We start from the raw sequence: 25,693 nt of genomic DNA, 5'->3' as shown, positions 1-25,693 counted from the left end.
CTGTCCTCGATAATTTAACATTGAAAACTACTTCGCACATCTGCGAAGGTGCTTGTCTTGCTGAGGAAAAAGAATTTATCACCAGTCAGTGTTAGTTTAAAAGATAAAGATATTGCTGTTCGTTATTTTGACGCCTACTGTTATTTTGGCATGAGAGATAATTGATTTGGTATTTATTATTGCAGTTTGAATCTTCAGTCGTTTCATTTCTTACACTTCAAGTTTCATTTGATTTTTGGATGATTTTGTGTTTATTATTGCTTTTATTCATACATTATTATACATTTGCGTTGGGTATCAGTGAATTTATAATATCGTACACGCAGTTTTGCAGGTATGCAAAGTGACATAAAATAATCCCCTCTCAAAAGATTGCAACTGATTTTTTTCCCTGCATTTCTTGACAAATCCTGCATATGAAAATAACTATTATTTTTCACTTAAAGTTTGGAGTGAAGGGTTAAATTTTAATTTCGGGTATCGTGTGGAACTTTCCACACCATTATTCCTATATCTCCCCAGCTAGTCACAGCTTCTGAATTAGTCAGTTGTAAAACTGCAACGCTTGGTACAGCTTCATTATTAAAGATTTAAATAAGCATAAAATTATTATATCTATTTTTAATGTTTGCAAGCACACACAAAGAAATATTTCTTTACCTCTTTATGGACAAGGAATTCCGAATAGTTGTTGAAAGTTTCTTCACATTCTGGACATGAAGTGTGGAATTCTGAAGCATGCTTTTCTTCCAAGTGAGTCACTAGAATCTCTTGGCTTGTAAAGACGTCAGAGCAGTAATTGCAGTTATGTTTTCGTTCATTAGACTGCGCAGTTTCATGAATTGTCACATGTGTCTGAAAGAAAATATTGAATTGAAGAAAATATTGAATACAATTGAATTTAACAATAAATATCATAAAGAATAAGAATTCATTGGATAAAATAATAAGTAGGCATTTAAATTTGATGCACAGTAAGGAAATAGATTGCTGCAATAATAATAATAATAATAAAATTAAAAGAAATTCTAGATATTAATATTGGATTTGTTTTCGGATTTTATTGTTTTTTTTATTTTATATAAATACGTTAAAAAAATGCAAATGCTTTGAATTTGACATAATTTTATGATGTTTTTTAATCAGAAATAAATTTTCATCGTAATTATTGATCTCTCGGTATAACATTTGTATAATAAATTTTAGCATTAAAAAAGTAAATCAGTTTTTACGTGAAAAGTAAAAGGGTTGTCCCAATTTCTTTTTTGAAAAGCAAATAAATTTTTAATTACATTTTCCTTTTTAAAAAAAAATTGCAGTGATATATAAAAATTATCCTAAATTTAAAATACTGATTATATTAATAAAATAAATTTGTTAAGGTGAAATTGCACTAACTGTAAAGAAGCTTAGAAATTTATTGTCGATTATGTGATAAAGGTAGGTTTTAGTTCCAAAATATTTGTATAGATGGCGCTGTGTATTCTCTAACGGGGCTCTACGCCACTTTCTTGCTAGCGCAACGCCCCCAACAAGTAATTGTTTTTTACTCCAAAGCTTATTGCTTTTAGGAAAAGGTTAGCGTTACTCTTTCCTTTTTTAAATGTAATTTAAATTATTTTAAGACGTAGTATAATTTTTTTAAAAATATTATCTAGTTTAGAAATTATCTGAACCATATTACAAGAGAGAAAATGCACACTATTTTAATATTTTATTGTTAAAAGATATTCCATGTTAATGTAGAATGAAGCTAAAGCATGGTCATCATTATCATGCTCTAGAGTCTATAGGTACAAAAATAGAGCTGAAATGTAATGCCATTGACCTGGAATAACATGTTAATTTGCAACATGTAATTACTTGCTTAATTAACAATATAAAGGCTTCAAAACAAGTTGAAATATTATATATTACGGTATAACTGTGCGGTATTACGGTATAACTGTTATGGTATAACAGTGACATTCTTAAACATTGTTCTCTTAGCAAATTTTTTAGTTTCGGAAACAAGAAAAAAGAGCGTGGGTTTCATTTTCGAGCTTTCAGCTTCAATTAGTTTTAAGGATGTCGAAGACTTTAAGAGAAAAACTAGATCAGAATTGAAGAGCATTTAGAAGGAGGACTTTCTGAAACATTCACAGTGAAATACAGAAGTGCATTACATTACGCCAGACCTCTTAACATATTAAATGGGCATGAAATTCACACAATATTTTCAGGAGTTCTTAAATCAAACACATAAATCAACAGCCTCACTTCGTAATAAACAGTAGTAATATGGGAAAAACCAAAGGCTGTTTACAGAAACACATGTATTCAAACATTGATAAAATAAAGGATGTTGGTGATTGTTACTTACAGTAGTCAGATAATAGAATCTGCAAGATTTTGCTTAGAAATCATAATAGTATGAAAACATACTTGAACAGATAACCACTATCAGTGAACAATACTTGATCAAATAAAAGAATCTGAAAGGTATGGTGTTGATTATGTTTCTCACAATGTATTGCGTTGTGTGGTTGATGGTTGCATGGTACAGATTCGATTCAACCATTGTTAAGTAATTTTTTTTTTATTGTTAAATATATTTCATTTTATAGAGCGTGTTTGTAATATCTAATGCAACTCACTCAAACGAAAATTCACTCATTAATATAGATTAAACAAATACGTATTCACGAAAGAAAAGAAAATACCCCCGAGATTCATTGTATTTTACATATGGCTTACAGAAGCATAACAAATTTCAAATATGCAAGCATAGACCAATAGAGGATGAGCATTTACTTCAAATAAGAAAATTTGCCTTTTTGCTTGTTTTCTATTTTTTTCAAAGGGTATATTTCACTCACCTGAAGCTCTTTGGCTGAAGGAAAGGATGCCGAGCACTGCAGACAACGATAGCCTCCATAGTTGGAAGATGGACTGGATGGATTTGTGAGATCCTTCTTATGGTTCTGCATGTGAGATGTGAGAGCAGCTGCTGTGTTGTATCCTCTGTTGCAAACAGTGCATTGATATGGTTTGGCATTATCGTGCGTCTTCATGTGGATTTTGAGATGATCACTGCGAGAGAATGCTGCTTCGCACTGATTGCAGCGATACTTGCGATCTCCTGTGTGCAGCTTGACGTGGCGATCTCTACTGCGCTTGTGCTTAAAAAGACGTTTACAGTAGTCGCACATAAATGGTAATTGATCGCTATGTACCTATAAAGAAAAAATGAACCTATAAACAACATACATTCGAAAATATTTTCCAACATGTTAAGGAAAAAAATATATTTCAGTTCGACGTTTCAACACGCTGCAGATTCTTATAAAACAAAAAGTGATACTTGAGTAAATCATGTATCACCGCAGTTGGACAATCAATTCTCATAAAGGTTTAACAGTTTTTGATATTTAATTTCTTAATATTGTATTGTTATATTACGTAATATGTTGTAATATTGTATTATATTGTATTGTATTATATTGTATTGCATTATATTGTATTGCATTATATTGTATTGTATTATATTGTATTGCATTATATTGTATTGTATTATATTGTTTTCTATTATATTGTATTGTATTATATTGTAATCTGTATTGTACTGGTTAAAAGCGAGAAAATAAAACAAGATAACTCTTGGTATGCATTTTGGCAAATTCATTTTTGTGAAGGATTATCTTTCTATAACTTATTAGAATAACTAATCAGTAATTGCATCTATCTTGGAAACTAATCTGTAATTGCATCGATCTATATCTATCTGGGAAACTAATCTGTAATCGCATCTGTTGAAAAGAAAACTTAGAGATAAATGTCAGTTGGAGCGTTTTCGAACTCTAGATCTGACTAATATTCGGAATAAAAATTCAATATTGTGGAATATAAAGATTCGTAAACCATGGCCGTGGTTGGAATCTCGCTTATGCAGACAAGCTATATTTTCCCCTGACCATTACGGTTTTAGATCTACATTATGGAAGGCTCTTTTATTTTTCTAAAATACAACTCAAACACAATGATAATTATTAAATTTAACTTATTTAAATAATATATAACAAAACAAGATAACAAAACAAAATTTCATCTTATCTTATAACAAAATTTATAATAAATTATTAGCTTTGTTGCATGTTACAATGCCAACATATTCAAAATTTGAATCCAAAACATGGATGAAAAATTATTTATCTAGTATTGTTCTCGACTAAATTTTCATTCGGGACATTTTAAATATCCAATTTAAACATTAAAATCTTTTCATGAAGGTGTCTTTTTAGAAAATCATCACCCATGCATGCTAATAAATGCAAAACAATTTATAATTAATAACTTCAATTCAAATTTACCTCTCAGATAAAAATGAAATCGAAAAATAATATTCTAATTAAAGCAATTTAATGGATTTAAGATAAGCTTCAGAACTATTCTTCAGAACTTTTTTTACTGACATTTATTTAACTTGTTCCATTATAAATTTTAAACTCGCTAAACTATTCTGGAAACGCTAATGAAACAGCAACAATAGATCAGTAAAAGAAACGAATTCTTAAAATAGTCTTAAACCAGTTTGAGTATGAAGCTTAACGGCGATTAAAGCGAAAGACGAATTCACTCTACAAACTACTCACTAGACAAAATTTTTTAAAAAAAAGATTTTGATTTTCTTTATTTATTTGCCAATCTAAATAATAATGGACAAGTTTGAAATTTTTTTTCCAGTTTTTCTTAATTTTTTTTATTTTATTTTATTTTATTTATTTATTATTTTTTTTTTATGAAAAAATATTATTTAATAAACCCTTAATGTTCATAGTTTTACTTCATTATGAACAAGAATTCCAAAAATATGAACTTAAGGTGGTAATTACGGAACACCTTGTATATTCTTAAGCATTTTCCTTAATAATATACAGTTACTAGAATTCGACGCAATTTTATTCAGGAAATATTATTTATTATTTTGTATTCAGGAAACTGAAGACAAAATAATTTAACAAGAAACTTAATTATTTTTTTTTACACCTTTCATTCCCCTGCATATTTAATTATTATTTATTTTAATTAGAAAGTATGACAGGATGATTTATCGAAAAACAAGGCAAAAAACACACATTCTTTTAATTAAATAACGCTCGAAAAATTTAAGGAACTTTCGTACAATTGTGAGGAATTAAGAGCTGTGTTTATTGTTTATGTTGAGAATAAAAAAATATATATATTGCAAAAACGAAGAAAAAAAAATCAAAATTTATAAAGCATAATCCTAAGAATAATGTTATTATATATTACAACCAGTTAAATGAATAAAATATGAATATAATTCAGCGAAATTTTTTTAATAAAAGAATAAGGTTTACATATTTATAGCTCATATTTCGATGGTTGGAGCAAAAAAATTAGGTTACCAAATAAACATGACAACTTAATTCACAGGTGACGAAAAATTACCCAACTTATTTCGAAATTCATTCGATATAAATGGAATTATTAATTTGATTTCTAAACACAGAAGTCATTAACGTTATCCATCATTTATTAAGTGTCACACTTGAACGGCGTTAATTAAGATGTACTCATGTTTAATTACCAGTTTTTATATGAAAAGGAGTAATTTATGGCCATACATATATGAGTTAAATATTAAATGGTTTGAAAATTAGGATTAGAGGTCATATAGGTTTTTTCGTTCTTTTGCGACATCAACTTAAATTTGAGGAGTTCGTAAAGAAAGTTTGTAAAACTAAATATGTTTAATAATTTCTGTAATGCAACTTAATTTTTAAAAAATAAAACTGTTTAGATACTCGTTGACATAATTAAATTGAAATTTAAGATTTCTTTGTGTATGTTTTGTGGAAAATAAAGTTTTGTAAAAAAAATATCACTTATTTAACTATCGATTTTTATGATTTTTTTTTATCTTATAAAATTAATATTCTTTTTTCTAATGATTCTACGATAATTACTTCCGTACTTTAATTTTTTAGTGCTTTTATATTGCAAAATTGCCTTTTATATTGCAAAAGCAAATGATAGTTCAATTATGTATTTACTTCTCTATATAAACATCATACTTATATATTACTGAAAAGTATAATAAAGTTTACTTGGAATTTTTTTCTTTTTTTTTTGTTTAGTGCTTAGACAGCCAGCAAGTTTCAGGGTTAACCTGATTCTTTATTGTAGAAATATTTGTATAATAATATATTTGTCTTTAGGCTGGCACAAGCACTGTTTTAAGTTTGTTCAAAAAATTTACATCGTATCTTTACGATACTTTTTTCTGGGATATTTAGGGGACAATAGGATTTATTTAACAAGTGCTAATAATATTTTTCAATGTTAATAATAATAATTTCTAAAACCCAACACATGGCGCTCTGCGTAAAGGAGTAATTTTAATCAGTTTCCTCTATGGCACTGTATCATGAATATCTTTAAAACCTCGAGATCATCGTATTTAACAGGATTAATGTTTGCTAGTTTATGATAAATATTTGATGTAATTTTCTTGGCTTTTATAAAATTCATACAAATCATACAATATTAAAAAAAAAAACAAAAAAAAACATGAGTTATTTTTCAAATAATTTCAACATATTAAAGACGAAAGATGAACTAGAAATAAAAATACTCGATTCGAAACTGAAATTCGAAGCGAAGTTTTGAGTTTAATAAAAAAAAATTCTCAAAATAAGAATTAAAAATTTTAATATTACTTCCTAAAATATAATCTTGTAGTTTTAAATTTTATAAATTTCCCCAGCAAGTCTCTTTTTATTAAAAACTGGCAATTTTTTTGATAATTTTACGCAATTGAATTACAATTTTGTGATCCTTAAACTAATAAAAGAAATTCGTGAAATGATAAAACTGACTTCCACCATAAAAAAAATATTATTTCCCTTAAAATTCCAATACGCACTCAAAATTCAATTTATGGTATTTATGAAATTTGAAAATAAGTTTTTATACGCTATAACAAAAAGAATGATTACCAGGAAAATAATTGAAACTAAAATCAAACACAAAAATAAAAAAAAAGAATGCCTCTCGAAATTAGTTCCTTTTCAACTCATTTATTCCCAAAACCAAGATGAAAGGTGGTATTTCATCATTTTTCTTCCTTATGTTATGAAAAAGCAATTTTATTTATTACTGCGAGGAAAAGGAGCCAGGCGGCGTGAATAAAATTTGACATCCGTATAATTAATCATGGTGGAATATTTTTCAAAATTTATTAAGCAAAATTGTCATTGATGAAACGAGGAAAGCAAGTTATTAATTTTCACATTTTTTTCCCTCAAAAGAAACTTTGAGCTCTGAGTATAACGTAAATTTAGTCATAATAATTCATAAATGATAGAGAGAAACTTATACGGAGTAGAGGGAATAGACATGAATCAAAATTAAAAACTGAGGTATAATTCTTGCCAAATTTGAAATAAATTTAATAAACTGTATTTCAGTTTTGTGTATTATGTTTAGATAAAACATTCTAAGTGATAGTAATATAATTAAAAATTACTAGTAAACATAGGAACACAACACAATTCTTCATTATTTTATTTTACCTCTAATTTTGTGTTAATGTTAACTGATGCAAACGTTTAAAAAAAAACTAATTCGCAATTTGAAATTCAATTAAAAGGTTTACTATCTTTGTACTCTTGTGTAAAATTTGATGAAAATATTAGTATTTCTAAAACATGTTAAGGTTTTTTTTCTATAAAATTAAACGTCGTTAATTCAATATTTTGTTTCGTTTGTTTAAAAAATATTAACAAACAAATAGAATTTAAGGTTGTTAGGGAGCAGGGAAATAAGTTTCTATAGAATTGTAAAAATGCAAGAGTAAATTGTCTTTCATAGAGAATAAGACAGTAAAAAAGATCAACAAAGTAAATTTTTATAAAAGTCAAATATTAATTTTTCTCTTGAATAGTACATATTTGCTCAAAAATTTGTTTACAATTTGTGATTATTCTTTAAATCAAGTTTAGTAATGACTTGAAAAAAAATCGAAATTCAAATGCTTTATCTCACTTGTTGACTTTATGGAGACTATAAAATTATATTTTTGGTACATAATTTATAAATTTGCTGTATGTAAAACGAGTTTTTTTTGTTTAATAAATTTTTCGAAAGAAATTTTTGATTTAAAGCGGTTTCTTTGAAAAAAATTTCCATTTGAATCTCTAGTTTTATTCTTAAAAATTGAACTGGATAAATTAATTAGTTAAACATCACAATTAGGTACGTAAGACATGTATTTTTCTTTCTTCTGATTAAAACGCTAGTATATGTTTGTGAAATCAGAGTTCAAAAAATAATATACCATAGTTATGAAATCATGTATGCTAAAAATATTAGTAACAAAATAACATACATGTTTAGTGTCTCAAACTTACAGGAGAAACTGAGTCACCCTTTTTTTTATTTTTATATTGGATAAAACTGATTTTAATTGATTTGATAAAACCTGTTTTTGATGAAAGCTGATTTTATGAAATCATGAGTTACGAAATCATATATGCTAAAAATATTAATAACAAAATAACATGCATGCTTAGTGTCTCAAAATTACATGAGAAACTGAGCCATCGTTTGCTTTTTTCATTGGATAAAACCGATTTCAATTGACTTTGATAAAACCTGTTTTTGACAAAAACCTGATTTTGATACAACTTTGATTTTGATAATCAAGTTAACTGGTTAACCTGAAATAGTTTTTTACACTTAATCAAAGTTAAAACACGAAATACTTAATAATTACATCAAATAATACATTGATAGAATGAACTTTATCATTTAGTTTTCTTTTATTTATAACTGCTGTAACATCAACAGAAAAAAGTTTGAGCAAAACAAAAAGGTTGAAAAATGAAATTTAACAATACATAGCGTTTGACCAAGTATTTTGTAACACACTTCTAGAAGTAACATGCTATTTGCTTAGCTCATTTTAATAACAGATTCAAAACAACTTTCCGAAAATAGTATCCATCTCTAATATTGTGGAAAATTGAAAACGTAATGGGATATCAAAGCAAGCCTGTGCAATTTTCTGAGCCTGTATTTGAGGGCCACATTGGCCACCTTCCAGTTTCGGAGCGTTCACCTTTTTGGCGCGATCTTTTTTAAGGTGCTGTCGAATGTTGAGTTGTCAGCATCAAATTAAATCCTTCCATGCATTCATTGAACCAATACGATTAGATGCCGTGAAAATATCCTATTTAAACGTCTCTGCACTAGATTAAAATATTACGGCCATAGATTCTTTCAATATTAATTGTAGTTGTTGATCTTATTCATAATTCATGACTGAGTAAAGAATCAGTCAATCTGAAAATTGTTTCATTGTTATGTTAGAAGTACTGATTTTTGGAGCATTTGGAACCACAATCTAATTCAAATTTGCGGCAACTATAACATTTCAAATGTGTATCATATCGATTTCAACTGAAAATAATGCGATTAATTGGTGCAGAAATTACGATTCAACGTTGAACCGATTTTTAAGTGCACATTAATAAAAAAATTAGGTTTAGTTTTCTACATAATTTCGTAAATAAATTTCCATTGAAAACATTTGAATCGGAATCAATTTTTGTAGACAGTTAAGGAGACACAGGACGTTCAAAACAAAAAATTTCAGTTTTTCTTCGATCATATTTTTAAATTATTGGTAACATTAATAAAAGTCTACGTGCAGAATTTTAGAAAAAAAATGATCATTATTTTTCAAGATATAGCTAAAAGCTTAGCTTTTGGCAATTAAAAAGTTCCTTGCAAACGTATTTTAATTTTTTGAATTTAATTTTCACGCAATTAGGTTCTTTATAGGTATTTAACTAAATTTAAATGGTTATGATAACCGTGTAAAAATATATCTCAACTAGATATTAAGTTTTCATTTTGTCACCAAAACTTTCTTCAAAAAACAAGCTTTAATTGTGCTTGTTCAATCATTAAAAAAATATAAGATATTGAGTTAATCAAATGTATCAAAGTAATATAATGTGTTAACATTTAAACCGTGTGAATATTTTTTTCAGTTAGCTATCACTTTAGACTTTTTTCTCTTCCACTTTTTAAATAAAAGAAAATTTTCACCATTTCGGTTCCGTGTTAAATATTATAAATATATGACAGAAGATACGCATGTATTGCTTAGCTAATATAAAAAAAATGAGATCCCGTTACTACCATTATGTATTTACATTTTTGAAGGAAAAAAATTATCCGTCCTCAAATAATAATGAACAATAACGAGTTAAAATAACCCCAAAACACTGCATGGAAAATAACACCTAACGAAACAGTAATATACAATCCATACCTTCCAACATTGGAAAAATTAAATAACGGAGATTTTACAAGCTACATTTTTAGGCTCGAGTATAAGTTTTGATACATCAAATTATACATCAAATTATACATAATCATGCAAGTCAAAATTGGAAATAATATAGCACTTACATATAGCGAAATAAAATATATATATATAAATCTTATTCTAAAGAAGATGTTTTTTAACCTTTATTTATAATTACTTTAACTATAATCACTCAACATACTGAAGTACTGGCAATAGCACCATCTATTGAGAGAAGTATTTTAGCCATCAACGGATATTTCCTCGCAAAAATGTTTTTTTTTTTTAAAAAAAATTTCTTCAACAAATACGGAGAAATTTGAGAATATACGGGTAAACAGGAGATAGTCTTAAAATACAGGATTCTTCGTTTAAAAAAAACAGGAGGCATGGTAAGTAAGAGTAACTATAGTTTTTCTCATAAAATAATGAAAATTTTGTTTCCGATAGTTTTTTTTAAAGTACAAAATAGAAGAGGAAGGTTCAATTTGCATAGCCTCAAAACACAATGATTAAAAGAAAAAAGAAGGGGGGGGGGAACTACCAGTTTTGTTCTGTTATCGAAGAAGATCGGGTGGAGTGAGGTAGTAGCCAAGAGAGAGAGAGGTGGAGTCCTTGAAAGATAAAAAAAGGAAGAAAAGGCTGCGCCCTAAATGGACAAAACCAGAGGCTTCGCATGAGAGATTGATAGAGTCATTAAAAACGTCATTAAAAGGGTGTCGGGTAGCTTTTAATCGTCCACAGGGGCTGATTTACACCATGCCTGTTTGCCTACGAGAGCAATTGGGATGTGGGAGTAGGAAGTTTTCATTGCATTTTGATGGAGCGTGAATTGTTGACATTATTTACAAACTTTATATTATAACAGTCATTGAACAGCCAACCCAATTTTATGGGTTCACGACTACTAATGTTCAACTCTGTAGCCTTGTAATTTTGAACCCAATCCAGAAGACAAGGGAACTCCTGGATCGAATTTTGGGAGAAATTTGCCTTCGTGGAGGATTTTTTGATGCAGTTAACCCGCATTTGCGAGAAAGATCACGAGAACCTCCCACGACAAGCTTGACGGCAAGGGGACTTTAACCCATGATCCGTCTACCACTGAGGATGTTTCACGTCAGCACTGTAGTCGGTACAAGCCGGATGCGGAATTCGTATCGACTGGGATTTGAACCCGGTTTGCCTCATAGGAAGGCGAACGCTGTATCCCCTGAGCCATCGCGGCTTACGAACTTCATGTTAGACAGAGTGAGCGAAGGACAACACAAAAATGGAAGAGAATTGGCTACATTAAAAAAGATCGATTTATTTGTTCTACCTCGCGCTCTCTGAATGTCAAAATCTAGGGTATCCCACAAAAAACAACTTCAAATAGTTAGAAATTCGGGGAAAAAGAAAGTTCACTGGAAAAGTTAAATGAAATTCAACAAATTTCTGACTCAGTGAAAAACACAATTTTGTTCATGATTCAATAAAGTATAAAATAATTTTTTATCTTCATATACTATTTTTCAAATTTTAGTTTAAAAGAGGAAATTAAATTTTATACGTTTATTTTCTATTATTAAACGTTATTATTAAAACGTATTATTTAAACGTTTCTTTCTATTATTAAAAGAAAGAAACGTTTTTTTTTCAATTATTAAAAGAATGAGATGTTACTTTTCTAATATTAAAATGTTGTGGCGAATATTATTACATCTTATATTTTTTAAAAGCAACAAAAATTAATATTAATGATTAATTCTTGTAATATTAATAAAAATTAGGATATCTAATGTAAATCAATTTAGTCTTGTTTTAAATGACTATAATTTCTATGAAAATTGTTAAAAATAGCCAATGGATTGATGTTTATTGTTTTATTGATGAACTATAAAGAAAAAATGTCAGTAATTAAAGGGGGGGTTACTGAAAGCGGAGACAGAACTAGCTGACAATAAGCTTATAAAATCATTTTGCATTAAGAAAAGTAACAACAAAACAGAATATTAATTTTCAAACAGAAAATTAAAACTAAATTATTAACCACAAATTAGTGTATAACAAATTAGAATAATAAATATATACCATCTGAGAGGGGGGGGGAGGAGTCATAAAGCGGCATTTTAGGAAACAAAAACAAAAAAATAAATGAAAATGTTTAAAAAAAAAATCAATTCTAAGATTTTAAAGGATGCTTATAAAAAGAAAAAAAGGATGTAAAAAAAAATATTTCATTGTTTTTAGATGTGCTTAAACCATACAAAAACAGCTTCATATACTTGGAGCTGAATCTGTTTTTCAGATATGTAGCATTATTTTTCAATGAATTGTCATCTTTTTTTTCTTCTTCAGAATATTGAAAAAAATAAACGCAACGAAGACAAGTAGAAAAACGAAAATAAGTAAATAAACGGTATTATTGTTAATAGTATCCTTGAAACACAAGATGAATGACTCCTTAACATCTTGAGGTGGCCAATATATAAAGCCTTGCTGACACCGTATAAATGCCGTCTAAGTGCTAACTCAACAATAATTATCAATTCCTTCAACAAAACATAACAATTCCAGAAAGAACAAAGTGGCAGATACAAAAGCAAACAAAAAATGAAGAAAAGTTCTGCATTTACATTCACTCACGTAGAATCGCCATTTCCTTGTTGAAGTAATCAAACTTGCAATCGCAAATGGAATAACGATTTTTAAGCTCAGAGGCATAATTAAATAGGCGTTCGTTTCTAACCATAATTAAATTATTTCGCCAATATCTGTCAAAAGAAGAAGGAAGAAAAATTGAAATTATTGCCCGGCAATTAGGTAAAAAAATATGGCCACCCGCTAAACGGTCTGTAATTTGAAATATTAGTAGTGTAATTTTGAAGTGAGCAAATTACTTTTTGGATGGTTTTTTTCATTAATTTTAAGAGTGGTTTTATTTGATTTTTATTCATCAGTCGAAGTGGTAATGAAAAGTCAAAAGAAGAAATTAACATGTCGTCTTGATTCGTATTTTTGGTGGTATTAGTAGGGACACGCCCTTGTGATAAATAAATGCAAAACTTAGTTTGACTTTTTGGCTATCGAAATTAGTGTATGATGAATTTGAAAAGGCCTGTCTGACCTCATTGTTTCCAAGGCAGAATCGAATTGAGACAAATAATACTTGTTTCCATTTTTTTTTTCTTGTGGGGGTAGAAGATTATCTTGGAAATTTTTATTTAAGAAATATGCAAATGAAGCTACGTGATAGAATTAAAGTATTGATTCATTATCTCCGTTTAACGCCAAATGATTATAGATTGGTTGCTAATTAATTTCTTAAAGCAATAAATAAATTAGAGCAATTACTAAAAGTTATTGATTTCATGCGTTCAATGCATAATTATTTGTTTTCAGTGTTAATATTTGTACAGACAGTTATTAAATTTATTCAAATTGTCTAAATTATTACTGCTATTATTGAATGCAATCTGTGATTACAGTTTTTCTATACGATTATTAATAATCACTACTAATTTTTGTTACTAATTATATGTCAATATGTGGCCTGGCAGCAAAAGTTAATCTTGGTATTTTCCTAACAAATCGAAGGAAAACTGGTAAGAAAATGATTATTTAACAAAATAATATATGCATAAGGCCTCTGATAGGTTAAAAATAAAGCATGGTGTGGTAATTTAAGCAAAATGCATTAAACTATGTTTATGATTGTCCAAAACTCAAATGTTTGGAAATAAATTGTTTGCAAAAATTGAGGAAACAGTATTAAAAATAACTTAAAAACAATACAGGTAATACTACAATATATGTAATACATGGTATAGCAGACGGTATTCGGTTAGTAGAAGATGATAAACATTTGATATAAGAAAATGCAGTTTTACAATTTTGGTGATAAATGCATAAATTATTCCTATATTGATAATTATAGTATCGATATTGATCTTTTAATATTGATATTGCTCATTTTTCATTGAGGGGTTATGCCAAACTTTTTGTAAAAGATCATATTTTTTGTGAAATTAGGAAATATCTATTAGCAATTTTGTGAGATAGGGAAAAGGTTTTCGTGAAAAATCACAAAAAGTAGTGTTTCCATACTCTTTGTAAATGGTCTTGCTGAAAAACTAGTCGACTCTGTTTATTATTTTTTTAAAAAATAATTTCGAGTGGTTTCCATTTTTAATTTGAAAAATATTAGGAATGGTTCATTTTCAAGATAAAATATTTCGTGAAGGATCCATTTTTATGATAAAATAATTTGTGAAGGGTTCTGTCTTTACGATTTTGTCAAGGGTCCGTTATTGCGGTAAAATATTTTGTTAAGGGCTTATTTTTACGATAAAATACTTTGTGAAGCGTCCGTTTTTCGATAAAATTTTAGTGAAGGGTCCATTTTTTCGATAAATAAATTAATTAAGGGTCCGTTTTCAAAGTAAAATATTTTCTAAAAAGTTCGCAAATGCTAAAAAAAAAAAAAAAAACTGTTTTAAAGTGCCTTTTTTCGTGGATAAACTTTAAAAAAACTGGTTTTTAATAAAATAATTATTTAAAATGAGCATGAAGTAGTGCAAATTATAATTTAAAAATTATAATTTGCGCTGCTTCATGCCCATTTTACATACTGGAAAAAATACTTTCCAAAGTCTTAACGAAATAAAAAAAGAAAAAGATTGAAAATCGATAAAGAAACCATAAATAATAAAAGCAATCAACATTCAGCGTAACTTCTCATCAACACATTCATAAACAACCACAGCACCCCACAGACCGAGGTAACTCAAAATAGTTTTCCCTGCAGAGCAAACTAAATACAACATCTATCTCTGGTACATATGAAAAAAGTTTTCTTTGATGAAGATATCTCTTCGCGGAGGGAGGTGCACGCGCATCCCTGACTCATTTCCCCGTGTTCTTTTTCTCTCCCTCCTCCTCCAACACCATCCATAGTAGGCATGTCCTACCCCCTAGACGCCACCATGGGAAAGACACCGCAGGGGATGCTCCCAGCGGGTTAGCTATGCGGGAGGTGCCAGCTGTGTCCCCACTTCACAACGTCCACAGATACAGAAAAAGCTTCACGGGGACAAAAAAAAAATGGATTATGAATTGGTAACATTTCTAAGATGAATTTTGTAGTCATGTGAAGAGGATCACAGTTTTTTTTTCTTCTCACCTCTAAATCGTGTCAGTTCATTTATGTTTTACAATATGATATTAAATTCGGGGGATGATGCATATTTAAGCTCGATTAAGCGACTGTAGGAGTGCTTTAAAATTTGATGGTGTGAATATTTTTTTTTCCATTCTGCTCTTAAGCAAGAACTTTTTCCCTTGCCTTTTATATCACCCTGGGCCACCCCCATTGAATTTTTTAGTAAAATATTGCAATTTTTTTTTTAAATTTTAGAAATTATTTATAGTTAATACGATTATTTATAGTTAGAACGATTATTATCCTGAGTTTTTTTTTCTTTTTTTTTCTTTTTAATAGGATTTTCATTTTTTTCTTCTTTAACCCTTTGACACAGATTGGACACCGGTGTCCCTTATAAAAAAAACTTCTGACACTCTAATTACAAGCGAAAAGATGAATTTTAATTATGAAAAACAGTCTAATACTTAGGGCCAGAATAGCCTGGTTAATAAGGCGTTGGGCCCATGCCCCAGAGGGCGTGAGTTTGCTCACCGCCGGCCTTCTAGTAAATGGTGACTGGTGCACGTTAAATTTTCCTGGATACAAAGTCCTCCATGTTCCCATATCAAATCGTACCTCTGGGGGGACTGAATTGGAGATAGATCGTTCTCTGGTTCAGGCCTAAATTACGATCTGTTGATGATACGAATAAATTCCTCACCTGGCTAGCACCGACCAAAATATGCTCAGTGGTAGACGGATCATGAGACGGACCCTTGCCGTCAGGCTAACCATGAGGGGTTTGGGTAGTTTTCCTCTCCATGTAATTCAAATGTGGAATATTTCCATTAAAAAAGTCCCCCACTAATTGATTTAGGAATTTCCTCGTCTTTTGGAATCAACATTACAAGTCTAAAGAGTGGAAATATTATACGACGGTTATGAAATATTAAAAAAAAACCCAACTCAAATTTAAATTTATTTCAAATTACATAAAACTTAATTCCATAGAAAGTTTTATTTAAATTCAGCATGTATCCAAAATATCCTTAACAGCAGTGGGATTTATTTTAATTTTTTTTTTTAATACTTGTGATAGATTACTTTGCAGAGCTGAATAACTAACAAAAACTAGGAGTGTTCTTGAAAAGAGAGGGAAGAGCTATTATTTTGAATATGAAACACATCTACAACAATCCCAGAAAGACATTGTATTTACTTCTGGCCGGTAGGCGCTCCTTGGGTGGTTCTCTCACAAGAGTTTAATTTTGACAGATGTGTAGCATATCGATCATTAAGGTATATCATTTCAAAAACGAAGGAAACTTATACCTGATATCAGTAACCTTTTCTGAAGGACCTTTGGGCAATGATTCATAAAAGTGTTAATTGGTATGGAGTGTGTTAGGAATTGCATTATCACTAAGCATACCAACACTTAATTTATACCTATTTCTACCATAGCCGGTCAAATGAACAGACTTTGTTTCGTGATTGAATGCATGAAATATGGATGTTAGGAAGGAAATAAACTGAAAAATTTTTGTTATAATTAAACAAAATTGTATATTGTCAATTTTTATGCATTACAAACACAAAGAATAAGAATTTTTAATTCATTGCTCAACTCATTTTTTACATATACAGTGTGTTTCCATTGTACATTTACAGCAAACATATTTCTTTTAATTATTATTATTTCTATAGTTCTTATAATTATTCTTATAATTATAAGAATATATAAGAATTATAATTCTTATTATAATTCTTATAATTATAAGAATATATAAGAATTATAATTCTTATAATTAAAAGAATATATAAGAATTATAATTCTTTTAATTATTCTTAAAATTAATATTATTTATTCTAAGAACTTGTGCTGTCTTGATTGTTTCGACACTTTACTGGGTAAAAACTAACAGTTACTTAGAAATGAAGTAAAGCTATCAAAATAAAATATAAGCTACTAACAAAAACATTTAGTTTTTGTCACTTTTTCTTACACAAAAATGCCAATCTAAAATTTCAGGTAATTTCTTGAAATTTGAATTCACAGTAATTCTGATTGAGCCAACTACGCAAGTCTTTGCACAAATGTGTAACTCATCGAATGCAATACGTTGAACACGCGTTACATCGTAATTTCTGATCCTATAGCCTTATAAAGCAATAATTTGTTCTTCCAGTCAAATGACCGGTTGCGGTAGAAATAGATATAGGACAAGTATTATTCGAAACAAACAAAATACAAAATAATAATAATAGAATATTAACTGTATATAATTGTTAAAAAAAGTAATGAAGTCAAATGTGCAAAAACGATAAAATGATAAGCGCATTTTTGATGAAAAAGTTCTTAAACGGTCATATATGATCGGTTGTGGTATGTTTAGTATTAAAGAGGAGAAAATTTCAAAGCTATTATGAAAAGAGTTTCTTCAAATGAAAATAAGTTAACTTACCAAAAAAAGTTACGGTAATTGTAATAACGAAGGAGTTTTTGAACAATGGATTGGCGTTTAATTTTTAGAAAATGGTATATTGTGAATGATGCGTCCTTTTTTTTTAAATTTAAAAGACACGTATTGTATACTTAAATACTAAAACACAGTTTGAAATTTCTTGTAAGTTAATAAATAATCATAAAACGAGCAACTAACGAGGAAATTTTTTTTCCAATTACTTAAAAATTCTTGAGAAATAAAACTGAGTGCACATTAAATAAAAATGTAAGAATTTAATCATTATCATTCATAATGTAATCATAAAAATAAGACGATTGTTCATTTTTATTACTACTTAAAAAAGGTAACGTTGACCGAAACTAAGAGGAATTTAAGACACTCTTGCAAAATAAAGTTCCTTGTCAATTGAAGAGCTTGGTGCAATATAGTGATTATCAACACTTCTATATCAAACTTTTCCTTAATAATGCTACAAAACAGGTATTACGAGTTCTTATAATTTTCACCGGATAGATAATAATAAACAGAAACATCTTATTGCCAAAAGAAAAATTTCAATAAAAATTCAAATAAACTTTTAAAAAAGAAATATCTTTAAATTTTCTGTCAAATGAAGGGTTTTAAAGGAATTATAGCTAAAAACCACACTTTATTTTTAACGTGATATTTTCAGATCGAAAAGTTACCAGATATTGTTACTAAATAGGTAGTTTACATATTACCAAAAATTCCGTTAAATAACATCACAATGCAGAAAATTATTTTAATACGAACAAACAAAACGTAGTATATTTCTCCGAAAACGCTCTCCTGAACAAATTTAAAAATGTGGCTTATCATATCACCAAAAAGATGTCAAGTGCAAAATAGCTTTTCTTTCAAAAGTAAGACATCGAAATTCCTTGATACAGATAATTAAATCATCAATTGTCCAAAAAAAAACTGAACTAAAAAAAAAGTATAGATGAAAAAATTGTTTTTATAATTAAATTCAACAACGATCAACAACACAACGAACAATTTCACGGAATTCAGCGCAAGTTTCTGGGCAAAAGTGATACAAATTAGCTATTAAGACCTCATATCACTGTCCTCGCCCGAAAAAAATAAAAATTTCAAAACAACGACAGAAATCGTCGAGTGAACTATTTAATAACAGAATTCTTAAAACCAAAGCACAACCCCTTCTGTACTAAAATCCCATCAAAGTGGTACTTAAGTTGTCGATATTGCCATTATTACACACAATATAAAAGAGGCATGACAACATAGAAATTCAATTTTCCAGCAATGACGGCGAACACCTGTGGGCTGGCGGGTCCCCGCACCCTCTAATTATATCTGGGGCTCATTAAGATGGCAGTAATTAGAAGGGAAACCGCAAAACCGGATCGGGTCTTAATAAACACCAATTAAGGTTTTCGATCACTATAATGCGATCCTCCCCTTTTTTCGATCGCGTTTCGTCGACTGTCACCCCGGGTTGCGATAAGCAACAGGATTGCGGGTTGTCGCGATTCGTTTCTCTGCGTTATCGTTTTCAAAAGATGTGTCCGCGGAGGATTGTCTCGTGAGAATGATGCATTAGGTTGGAGATGTGTCGCGGAAAATACTGCCGAGGTTATGAGTTGCTTTACCAATCGCAGCGGCGTGTTTTATCTTCGGAGTCGGTAATTAGAAAACAAAAAAATTCGTGCAATTATTTTTTATTGTGTCTTGAAGGTACTTTTGTCCTTTTCCAAATAGATGTTGTAAAGAAAAGAAGAAAAAAAAATTAGGAGTATTTTTGTGAGTTTGAAATTAAAACAAACGCACAACTTTTCTTTAGGTATTTTATATTTCTTCAGAAATATTTTTTTTCAGGCATTGAAAAATTGCTCATTTCAAAGATTACAGACGGAAAAAAAAATCTTGTTTAACCGTTATTGAAGCAGAATTTTAAAACGAAATGAACATTGGTAATTCCATAAACTTTTTTTATTAAAGGATTACCGTATATTTATAATTTTATACTTTATAATAGCACAGTCATTGAACAGTCGACCCAATTCTGAGTTTTCAACTATCAATGCTCAACTCCATAGCCTTGTAATTTTGAACCCAACCCGGAAGACAAGGGAACTGCTTAATCAAGCTATGGGACAAACTAGCTTTCGTGGAGGATTTTTTGATGGAATTATTCCACCTTTAAGTTACGTATGGGGAGGAAAACAGCGAAAACCTCCCACAGTTAACCCGATGACAAAAGAATTCTAACTCACTATCCGTTTACCACTCAGTATATTTTACTTCTACACTGTGGTCAGTGGGAACCGAGAGCACAATTTGTATCAACCAGCCAACGCTGAAATTCGAACATGGGTCACTTTTTAGGAGGCAAACACTATCTTCTGAAACACCGCGGCTTCACTATTTTTAGCATTAAAATGTGGTACCATATACCTGTATATATATATATATAGCTGATGAAAAAGTTATATCTTTTATTTTCCGGATTTTTTAATATTTTTTGTCCTTTTTTCGGTTATATATATATATATATATATAACCAGAAAAAAAGGACAAAAAATATTGAAAAATCCGGAAAATAAAAGATATAACCTTTTCATCAGCTCGCACGATTATATCAGCAAAAAAAGTGCTTTCTAATATTGCATCAACATAGCCAAAGCAAAATGTTTCAATAGAATAGTGTGAGAAGCACTCAAATTTTACAAAAAAATTACAATAATAAATTTTCTTCGGGTTTTTTTGTTTTTATTTATTATGCTATATACATATATATGCATACATATACATTTCATGCCAGGCTCTTATAATTCTGAGATACATTACTAAAAAGATTTTTCATTATTAATATTATAGTTAATCTGATGTGTCGAAAAACACATGTGAATAACTGTATTATTATTATTATTATTTTATTTATTATTTTTATTTATTTATTGCAAATTTTTTGACAAACAAAAATATTTGAGTACGAAAATTATTTTCAAAAAGATGATAAGCCTGATAGTGTGCTTATTTTTAGTTCCAGAAAGCATCTAAACAAAAAACACTTTTAAAACTGGAGGAGTTATCGTTAAAGGGAGGAAGAAACTAAACGTCTATATGTATAACAGTTATTTCAAAGTCAAATCTATATTTATCTTAACTAGCTCAGAATTCGCCTACAAATAAATTTAAAATTGCGTCACAACTTTCAACATCTGTGGATAAGATAGCACTCTTACCTTCTCTTAACAAAAAAGGATTTATGCACAGAAAAAAACAAATTGAAAATATATTTTAAATAAGGACAAACACAGAAGCTGGAAAAAAAATGTTATCTATGAGATGAACGTGTATGGAATTAGGATTACGATTTTATACGTAAACTCTCTTAGTACGGCAGGTTTGATCGTTTCTATATCTTAATGCTATGACTCTATATGGATATAATGGTGATTTCTTTTTTATCGTGATATTTTTTTTTGAGTTGGAATAAACGAGATAAATTCGCGATAATAAACAATTTTGATGATGCTATATCTATCGTTGTCGCTTAAGGATTATTTTATGATGTTTCTGTCGCTTAAATTTTATAAAAATGGTCTCGCAGGAGTTTCAATGAAATGTATTGGGATATTTGTAGTTTGTGTCCCAGTAGTGTTCTCTGCAATTGAAATCACAACGTAAATGCTTATCGATTGATTTTGAGAAAAACGGCTTGATAATATTTCGTATCTCTTGTAAATACTTTTTTTTCCAATGCCCACTTGGAGAATGACCTTTCGTCAACAGGAGGGCAGATTTGTTGGCCACTCTTTCAGGGGCGCCATGTTAGGTGGGCCAATGTTGCTCCCACAGTAAGGACAGATAGTACAGAGAATGAAAGAACATCCAAGCCTTGCCCGGGATTCGAATCCAGAACCTTGCTAATGCAAGGCCAGTTCCCTGACAGCTACACAGGTCGGTCGGGCTTTTGTAAATACCAAGTAAAAGCATTCCTGATACAGCCCCTTGTGGGCCAGAGAGGGTCATGGAGGTTAAAACTCCGCAATATCGTGACCAACGGCATGACTGTGGCAATGTGGTCAGCAACTTTTACTTCTTGCAAATACTATCAAAGCCAAAACAGAATTTCAGAAAATTGTTAAAATCAAATTGATTTTAGAAAAAAAAATTTTTTTTTTCGATATGTAGCTTATTATACAAAAATACAAATATATGAAAAAAATTTCAGTTTTGAATTTTTTGTCACTAACGTTTATTTTACGATTACAAAACGGTGCTTACATTTCCCATCGTGTCACTATAATTAAGTGACAAATTAAATTTTATCAGAAAAATAAAACTATAGATCCTCAATAAAATAAAAAATAACCTACCCAAGCTGACAAAAAGATGGAAAATATGGATATATTATCGAAATGAGAGAAAATGTTATTTAAATAAACAAAGGTAAATTCATAACTAATCAGATTATTAATTTACTGTTCAAATCATGCATATTAAGGAAAATTATTAACAAAAAATAAATTAGAGAATCTTCAATCAAAAATATTGTATGAAGTATAACGGTGCAATGTTTTGGAACAAGGAAATTTCGATGAACTAAAAATAATAGCAATTTTTTTTAATAAATATTATTTATTTATAAATTTTATCTTAATTACTACAAATTTTTTCATGCACTTATACAATTTCATTTTCTAATGCTTCCAAATAAGAAAGTTAAGAAATTTATCACCGTGACATTGTACTATGTACACATAACTTTTTATAACCTGCGACTATAAAAAAACCTAGAAATATATGTATTCCAATATTTAAAGCCAAGAAAGAAAATTCTATCCTGGGAGCTTCGAAATATGGGACTGAAAATGGATCAATTCAATCGACATAAAAAAGGTCGATCAACAATTAAAAGGCTAATATTACTAGACTTAAACTGCACAGTATTTTCTTTTTACCATTCCTTGCTATATTAAATTTTTTTATTTTATAATCGGAGATTACCAGCCATTCCGTAATTTTATTTAATTTTTTAACCGCCGTTGACAAGCTGATCCTATCTAATGTTCAGCTCCGTAGCCTTGTAATTTTGAACCGAATCCAGAAAACAGGGGAATTCCGGGTTTAAGCATTGGGAGAAATTTGCCATCGCGGAGGACTTTTTGATGGAACTAATCCGCCTTTGCATTACATGGAGAGGAAAACCATGAAAACCTCCCATAATTGGCCTGACGCCCAGGGAACTCTTGCCTATGATCCGTCTGCTACTGAGGATATTTTACGTCAGCACTGTTGGCGGTGCGAGCCGGGTGCGGAATTCGTATCGACCAGCAATCGCTGGAATTCGAACCCTGTTCACCTTATTGGAAGGCGAACGCTCTATCTCCTGAGTCACCACGGTTCAGCCCAACCATATTGTGTATACGCGATTATGATGAATAACACTGTAGACACGTAATTTCAAACCTAACCCAAAGGACAAAGGAAAATTAAAGAAAAAAAAAACGCTATCGAAACGCTATCACTGTATAAAATCACCTTGTGGCAAAGCGCTTAAATTAAACTTAATTGCTTTGGTGTTTAATTTCATGAAGAGAAAAACCACGAAGACCTTGATATTGACAGGGAGTAGAAGGCAAATAATTCACACCACAGGAATTCAAACGTAGGTCGAATATGTCTGCTATGAGTAGATCATTACAAAAATTTTTGAAATTTTTTTCTTGAACACAATTTCATTTAATTATAAACTTTCAAAAACTTAAAAATAAGTTACGTGACGGAAAAGGAAAAATTTTCTGCCAAGTAACATTGATTCCTTGCAGTTGTAAATAACTAAACATATTCTAATAAACATATTCTAATAATTTGAGGAAAATTTTGCAAAATTATAACATTTTGTGAAAAATTTAAAAGGGCTGTACTATTTTAACCTTTCTGATGATATCGATAGTCACAGGAATTACTGGGAAAATATATATGTAGTTTATTTCTTTCTCAATCCTTCGATAGTAGGCTAATATATTTTATTTAAGAACAGGAAAATATAACCTTTTGATTCAAAATATTAACCACAAATCGGAAGCTTGGACTTAAAAATTAAAAATCAGTTTTCAAATTTTACAAACTATTGCTGTACAAAAATTACTACAATAGTTTATCATAGGCATACCATTTTACACACATTTTATTTCAATAAAGTCTAATTATAAAACTATTTCGAAAATGTACAAGTTACAGAATCAATCAAAAGAAGAAAAAAAAAGTTTTTTTTATAAAATATAATCTATTTTGTTAAATAAGCCAATTAATATACAATTCTAAGTAAATTTTTGAACCGAAATCAAACTACATAAAATTTTAATCTCAACAGAAAAAGAAAAAATACTATTATCTATTATGTAAATGAAAAACTAGCTGAACCTTTGAATATAAACACTATGAAAACAATTATTAAAAACCAAATATCTTTAGGGCAAATATTGTTTGCGAACAGCTATTAAAATTAACTATCATTGCTCAATTTGCAAAAAGGCTAATGCTCACTACTATACCCATTTAAATAACACTCAGAAAGCAGTTTTTAAAAGCAGCTAGAGTAAAGAATGTCAGTACACCAATAACAAATTACCAATCTCGTTAAAAACACGAAGCAAAATAATCTATCTTTCAGTGCTTAAGATTGGATCAATTAGTCAAACAATCTGTAACAAACACATTATACTGGAGTAATATATTGTTTCTATTGGACATAATATAATTCCGCTCTTTAATATTACAGCACAAACCTACCAACTAATGCGAAATCACTTTATTAACAAGTTAATGTAATCTTCACATTATCTACCAACCATGACAGCGCGATTTGTCTTGGTGTCCGCTCCCCTCTAGTTTATAACTCACGTTCACCAAGGCGAACGTATTAAAAATCCAATCAGGTAGTATAGCGCTGTTAGTAACGTATCAGTCAGTCTATTCTATCTTCGCTTACGGGCTGAAGTTTTTTGGGTGACGGCAAGATTTGCCACTGCCACCATTTTTTCGGTGACAGGTGCTTGGGAAAGATATGCCAAAAATCACAGTAGCCGTGGGATTCTAGCAATAGTTCCTGCTTAGAATATAAACAAAAAATTGATGCATGCACAGGGATGGATGAGTAATTATCAATTTGAATCGCTTTAAATTGAACCGATTCCATTTCATCACGTTAAACGTGTTCGTGCGCGTTATAAGTTGTGTAAAGTTACCTGTGGGCATCCCATAAGAAATTCGATTCAGGAATCAATGGTATTGGAACGTGCGTTTATATCACGCTTTGCACAATTAGAAGAACATTGATGGAAAAGGGGAACGCCTCGTGATTTGGTGGTTGAACTTCTCGAATTCGATTATTTTTCATATAGATATCAAGGCAAGAACCTGTAATCTTCGCGGTACAATAGAATCGAAATAAGAAAAGCCTTCCGAATCACGTAACGTAACCAAGAGTAATCACCCTCCTACTTTTCAATTACTAACAACACATTCATTGCTACTATGATACGTCTTTTGTTAACCCTATGGTGTCTGCCAAAGATATATATATATATNGTGTGTGTGTATATATATATATATATATATATATATACACACACACACACATTTTTAATGAGGAGGGCGCAGCAGCTGCAAATGAATTGATATACAGTCTTGATCTGAAAATATTTATGTAGAAATTAAGTA

At 29.7% G+C, this 25,693-nt stretch overlaps 1 protein-coding gene across 7 annotated transcripts in view; it reads right to left on the bottom strand.

Annotated features, from left to right (window-relative positions):
* Window positions 1–25,693, bottom strand: part of LOC107440157 (zinc finger protein 423) — a 151,812-nt gene that overhangs the window by 6,492 nt on the left and 119,627 nt on the right. For all 7 annotated transcript variants that reach the window (XM_071179556.1, XM_071179558.1, XM_071179555.1 and 4 more), the window contains 2 exons: window positions 2,859–3,215; window positions 661–855 (listed from right to left, as the gene is read on the bottom strand). In XM_071179556.1, coding sequence (XP_071035657.1) covers window positions 661–855; window positions 2,859–3,215 — 552 coding nt within the window. The remainder of the gene's footprint in view (window positions 1–660; window positions 856–2,858; window positions 3,216–25,693) is intronic.

Source organism: Parasteatoda tepidariorum, chromosome 4 (genome assembly GCF_043381705.1).
Source record: "Parasteatoda tepidariorum isolate YZ-2023 chromosome 4, CAS_Ptep_4.0, whole genome shotgun sequence".
In the NCBI taxonomy this organism is placed as follows: Eukaryota; Metazoa; Arthropoda; class Arachnida; order Araneae; family Theridiidae; genus Parasteatoda; species Parasteatoda tepidariorum.
The sequence above is the reverse complement of the archived record's forward strand: the minus strand, read 5'-3'. Positions and strand labels throughout refer to the sequence as shown.